A 6,000-nucleotide genomic window follows, 5' to 3' on the forward strand; every position below is an offset into this window, starting at 1 on the left:
AAAGGACACAGTAAGATTAATAAAATCAGAATAAAACCAGAATCCAAAAGTTCAGAATGCAAGCTATATGTAAGTTTTTGACTTGGGGACTGTTTTAAAAGACTCGTGCAAATTTGGCTCTGACTTTCCTGACAGCTAGCATAAAAGAGAAGGGAGTACACTGCGGAGATGCAGGTGCTGGAGGGGGCCTCCCGTCTATATGTGAGGACCACCTCAGAGGGCAGCATGAGGAGATGGGCAAGGGCAGATGCATTAGTGGCCTTGGGCACTTAGGCGCCTCAGTTTTCCCACCTGTACAATGGAGATAATGCTCCACACTTTGCTGGGTTTTGTGAGGATTAAATGCCAGGAATGGCCATGAAGTGCCCAGCCCGGCCATAGGCACACAGGATTTCAGGACACAGGGAAGGCCCTCCAGCTCTGCCAGCCCTCACATCTCGCCCTTCCGAGGCCAGCAGACACAAGCCTCACCTGATTCTGCAGCGGGGCCAGGGTGGGCATCCCCCGCTCGAGGAGGACGTGGGCTCCAGTTCCCCGGTGGGCCCATCTCCCAGCCAGGCCACCCAAAGTGCCCGTGTTTCAGCTTCCGCAGCCAGCGGCTGTGAGAGAAGCCCTGGGGAGGGGTAGACAGAGGGGCAGGGTGATGCCAGGTCAGGGGGCTCCTGCCACCCTGCACCCACCCCGAGCCCACAGGGAGGCCCCACTCACCTCAGAAGGGCGCCCGAAGGGGCTGGGGAAGGCAAGCTTGCTGTGCTCCCTGTGCATGCCCTTCCCCTCGCAGACAGAGCATAGGTCGTAGTCAGGACAGACGCTGCACTTGTAGCGGGTCCCCACCACTGGCCCGTTGCAACCATCACAGATAACGTTGGGGTGCACCATGTTTCGGGGCACCTCCTGAGCACACGGGGGTCGGTGGTCCCGCCGGCACTCCTTCTTCTCTGCAGGCAGGGCAGAAAGCCATGACACTCTTTGTGAGCCACGGAAGACTCCTGCTTGTCAGCACTATGGGGCCATCACAGTCAGCAGGTCCCTCATGCCACCCTTCAGACACCGAATCCAGGCGAATTCACTTACTCAAGTGACAACAACAACACAACCTCAGAGCCTGCTAGGAGGTTCTCAATCCCTGCGCCTGTGACCTGGGGATGAGTGGCCCAGGCAAGAGCAAAGCAACAGAGAGTTGTATCTGCATGGCTTTGGCCTTGCCCCCCACTAAAATAAACCCTCAGCTCGTGAGCACAATCAAGAGTGAACCCAGGGACTTCCCTGGTGGCGCAGTGGTTAAGAATCCGCTTGCCAATGCAGGGGACACGGGTTCAAGCCCTGGTCCGGGAAGATCCCACATGCCATGGAGCAACTAAGCCCGTGCGCCACAACTACTGAGCCTGCGCTCTAGAGCCCGCGAGCCACAAAGACTGAAGCCCGCATGTCTAGAGCCAGTGCTCTGCAACAAGAGAAGCCAGTGCACCGCAACGAAGAGCAGCCCCCGTCGCTGCAACAAGAAAAAGCCTGCGCACAGCAACGAAGACCCAATGCAACTAAAATGAAAAATAAATTTATTAAATTTATTTTATATATATATATTTTTTTTTTTTTAAGTGAACCCAGAGACCCTCCAACCTCACCCCCTGTGGTGGGCATGTACTCCTTTTTCAGGCCAAGCACAGCGATGACTATGGCCCTGTCTTAAACAGCCTTCAGTCTCCTCTCCCCTTCTTTAGGGGAACGTCTCCATAACCTCAAGCCAGTTGTACTCAGCAGGAACACCTGGCTTCAGGCTGCCCCTTACCTTTAATGTAAATACGGAAGATGTCATCCTTCACATATGACATTGCCATCTTCAGTTCCTCGTCACTGGAAAAGGCAACCAAGTCCCCGTCCTCATCTAGATTGTTTAAAAGACAGCAAGTGAGCACCCAGGGCCTCTCAGTTGGACACAAGCTGCTGAAAAGGGCTGAGGTCAGTGCAAAAGGGGCACTTGCAGGGCTATAAACTGAAGCCCACTTGTCTGAGCCAGGGGAAAGTAGGGCTGAGGCCAAACTGCCCATTCACTCTGCCACTGCCTGGAGAGCAAGTACTCCAACCTGGACCCGGGGCACACACGAGAGGCAGAGTACGTGTGTGCAGACGCAGCAATGGTAGCACCTGGCCACCTGCCACTCTGCCTCTGCACTAGCTGCCCCATCAGAAAGGTGCTGTCTCCATCTACATCCAACCAGACCCAGCCCCTCATCAACTGTGGGAGATCCCCATCTGTGACCTGCTCGTCAGGGGTCCAGCACCTCCAAAGGCCTTGGATCTCTTGTGTCTTAGGAGAGTAAAGTAGAATGCATCTGCCTGCTCCCTCCCCCAACAAAGCTAAAATTACGTATTTATATGTAGTCTCTAGTTTTTAGATGTTGGCTCAAATGGTTTAAAGCATCACTATGCAAGACAAACCACACCATACATCTGCAGGCTGGTTCAGGTCTATGGGTCACCAGATACAACATCTACCATAAAAACAGGGGCTGTGTCAAAAGGTGGAAACAACCCAAATGTCCATCAACTAATACACAGCACAACAAAATGTACTGTGTCCATAAAATTGAAACTTTCCCAGTCCCAAAAAGGAATGAAATACTGATGCATACTACAACATAGGTGAACCTTGAAAACATTATGCTAAGTAAAAGAAGCCAGTTACAATAGACTACATATTTTTACAGGAAATGTTCAGAATAGGGAAATCCATAAACAAAGTAGATTAGTGGTAGTTTAGGGCTGGGGGTATGGGATAATGGGAATGGGAGGATAGCTAAAGCGCAGTTTCCTCATAAGGTGATGGAAAGGTTCCAAGATGACTGTGATAACGGCTGCACAAATCCGTAAATATGCCAAAAACTGTACACTTTAAATGGATGAATTCTATAGTATGTGAACTGTAGCTCAATAAAACTGTCATTTTAAAAACAGGTGGAAGAAATCCAAAAAAGAGGGGATATATGTGTATGTATGCCTGGTTTACTTTGCTGTACAGCAGAAACTAACACAACATTGTAAAGCAACTACACTCCGGTAAAAATTTTAAAAGTAAACAAACAACGATCTACTCTGAAAATCAATAAATTTTAAAATTTGGGGCCCTGGCAAGATGGCAGCAGTCCTGAGGAAGGTCCTAGCACGGACCCACCTACCAGCAGGCCCGCCTCCGTCCCACTCACAACAACCTCCCCCAACCCCACCCCCAGCAGCCACCAGTCTTGCCAGCGCAGCTAGAAACTGAGCTGGCTCGTGGGCTCTGTCCCTACACCAACACTTCTCAAGAACGTTTTCATCTGGTCCCTCTATCCACTGCCAATGGGATAACGTCTGGACTCCGCCTGGTCTTAGGCGTTCTGTGGTCTGTCCCCGATCTCCCCTCCCAGCCGCCGGCCCGGAACTCGCGGGCCAGGCCGCACAGCTGAGTCCTCCTCCCCAGCCAGCCCTTCCTCCTAGTCTGCCGGCCCAGGCTCTTCCGGGTTATTATCACAACCCCCACCTGGCACTAGCAGGCCCAGACTCGGCAGCAACAAGATGTCACTGTAACCTGAGTGCCCCTCTGACCACCCTGTGCCTGCTCGCGAGCCGGTGAGGACGCCCCGGTGAGCCTTCGCCAAGATCTGCAACATCATGGCGGGCGGGGGTGGGGGTGGGGGAGGAGGTCTCTTACGCCGCCAGGCCTGAGATCCGCCCGGAGAGCCTGGCAGCGCCTGACCCTACTAGGGCCGGCTGTAGTCACCACTCCTCGTCACCAGGATGGCACCCGAAGCCGAACTAGGGACCCACGCGGGCCGCCGTCCACCCAGCGAGCAGCCAGAGCAAACCCCCGCAGACGCCACCAGGCCCGACGAGAAAAAAGAGACAGCCACCCCGCCAGCAGGGCAGGACTGCGTCACCACCCCGCGCCGCTGCCTTAGGGCGCCCGGCCGCTCACCGCGGTAGTGAGCCTGGAAGCCGCCGGGCCGTAGTACGGGGAACAGGGCGGCCACCCGGCTCAGCAGCCGCTCGCAGGGCCGCGGGCCAGCTGTGGACTCAGCTTCCGCTTCGGGCTCCGGGCTAAAACAGAAGCTGAAGCGGCGGATCTCGCGGGCTGCGTCCTCCTTGCCCAGAAGGTAGGCCTTCACGGTGAGCGACGCCATCACCGCCGGTTGGGAAGCAGGAGTGGAGCCGCTGGGGAACCGCTCAGGCGTGCGGCTTTTGTAGGGCACTCTGGGAGCCCCGCCCTCCCCACTTCCTGGGGGCGGGGTCTGAGCGCGCCCGGTCCAACCCTTGTCGCCAGGCCGTCGCGCGCGAGCCACCCTGCGGGAGCCCCAGACTCACTACAGCCTCCTCGCCGCCGGGCCCCCTCATTGCCGACCCCTTTCCTCATTGCCCCTAATGCATCAGGGACCCCAAGAGGCCGGCCCCGCAGTCCGACATCTCGGTCTGGCGCCCGCCTCTGCACCTAGGGAAAGGGACCGGCCAGGGTCCCGCCCCAGATCCCTCGCAGGTCTGGTCCTGGCCGTGACTCAGCAGAGCAGAGCCCAGGCCGCCGGGAGATGGCCAGTGCAGGAGGGAGGTGGACAACAGAGGCCGGAATCCAGGAAGTTCCTAGGCGCTCAGCGAGCACCGCCAGCTAGAACAAATTGGCTCCCGAGGTGCTGTCCTGACCTTGTCACTCTTGGCAGCCGACCCCATTCGAAGCCATCGGCTTTTCAGGTGGCAGCCCACTCCGCCATCCCCAGCATCCTCCATGACTGTCCCTTACTGAGTTGAGGGACAGACCCCCAACTGAAACCTGAGCACCAGAGGAGCTCCCAGTTTGATAGGGGGTAGGGTTGAGAAGTGCCAGAAGGGTGCAGGATCTTCCCATCCCCACCTGACTGGAGGGCCTGCTAAGGCTTCCTGGAGTCTCAGTGGCCACCAAGTGTTCACTGCAGCCCAAGAGACTCCCCATTGGTGCCTGGACACCCACTAGTCAGCCGGTGGTGCCCAAGGGCCTGAGGGGTCTCAGGTCTGTTGGCCTCATGGCTAGCCCAGTATTTAGCTCAACAGCCCCCAGCTAGGGACCAAGAAACAGAGGCTTTGGGCCTCTGTTGCCCACCTCCCTCCTGCGCTGGACATCTCCGGCTTTATGTGACAAAAGTGACCTGTTCAAATGGCCTGGGGGAAGGGGGTTGTTGCGGGTGGGTGTCTTAGAAGAAGGTAGGCAGGAAGGTTATGTCACCCTGTGAATCCTCCCAGATATGGTTCTGTGAGTAGAAAGTCAAACCTACTGAGTCAAATTCATGCTTTTTCATGGTAGGGTTTGTGGAAGCAGGTAAAACTCAAGGGATGGGAAACCTGGAGACCACAGGAAAGTAGGTTGGATTTGGTTAATCAGGTGCAAGGGGGACTTGGTTGTGGAAGCACAGCAGGGACCTGTCCACAGGTGTGGCTTGTCCTTCGCAGAGAGCTCCAGAGCAGCCCTGTAGAGAGGACAGTCCCCTCTCAGGCTTCTCTCTGCATCCCTGCTGTAAGCCTGTGAAAGTGACCCTATCTGCCTGCTGCCCTACAGACAGGGTCAGGGGACAAAGAGGGAACAGCCTCAGTGGCCCACAGGTGCCCCAGTGTGACTCAGCAGCTTGGGAGCCACTCAGCCCTGGGCAGGCCAGGCCAAGAGCCCAGCTTCCTGACCCCAGAACTACATCATCCCCATCTGAGAGCCTGGGGGGTGCACAAGGAAAGTCCTGTGGCTCTAGGGAACCTCAGGTTTCAGGAAGGACTCCAGGCACAGCCTCTGTCTAAACAGGCAGCTGAGACGGAGGCTGCCCCTAGGAACACATTTGCTTTCTTGCCTTTTGGCTCTGTTTGGGACCGTGGTGGGTTTGCAGGGAGGGATGGAAAGCTCAGGGAGAAGGGGGTTGGAAGGAAATGGGGCTCTGGGAAGCAGGGAGACCCCTGCCCCTGGAGAGCCCAGGTTCTGGCCTTCCCAGCATGCCCCACTGCTGAGCCCTGCCC

At 56.3% G+C, this 6,000-nt stretch overlaps 1 protein-coding gene across 2 annotated transcripts in view; it reads right to left on the bottom strand.

Annotated features, from left to right (window-relative positions):
- SQSTM1 (sequestosome 1) overlaps positions 1 to 4,219 on the bottom strand; it is a 12,405-nt gene extending 8,186 nt beyond the window's left edge. The window contains exons 1-4 of one of the 2 annotated variants that reach the window (XM_024764711.1): positions 3,956 to 4,219; positions 1,790 to 1,885; positions 709 to 938; positions 472 to 613 (exon numbers count right to left, since the gene is read on the bottom strand). In XM_024764711.1, the coding sequence (XP_024620479.1) occupies positions 472 to 613; positions 709 to 938; positions 1,790 to 1,885; positions 3,956 to 4,160 (673 nt within the window). In that variant the 5' untranslated portion in view covers positions 4,161 to 4,219. Of the gene's footprint in view, positions 1 to 471; positions 614 to 708; positions 939 to 1,789; positions 1,886 to 3,691; positions 3,862 to 3,955 lie in introns of those variants that run through there. The other variant, XM_024764720.1, reaches the window with a different exon arrangement.
- Between the last annotated feature and the right edge of the window lie 1,781 nt (positions 4,220 to 6,000).

The sequence above is a fragment of the Neophocaena asiaeorientalis genome, unplaced genomic scaffold (assembly GCF_003031525.2).
Source record: "Neophocaena asiaeorientalis asiaeorientalis breed wild unplaced genomic scaffold, Neophocaena_asiaeorientalis_V1.1 scaffold241, whole genome shotgun sequence".
Taxonomy (NCBI): Eukaryota; Metazoa; Chordata; class Mammalia; order Artiodactyla; family Phocoenidae; genus Neophocaena; species Neophocaena asiaeorientalis.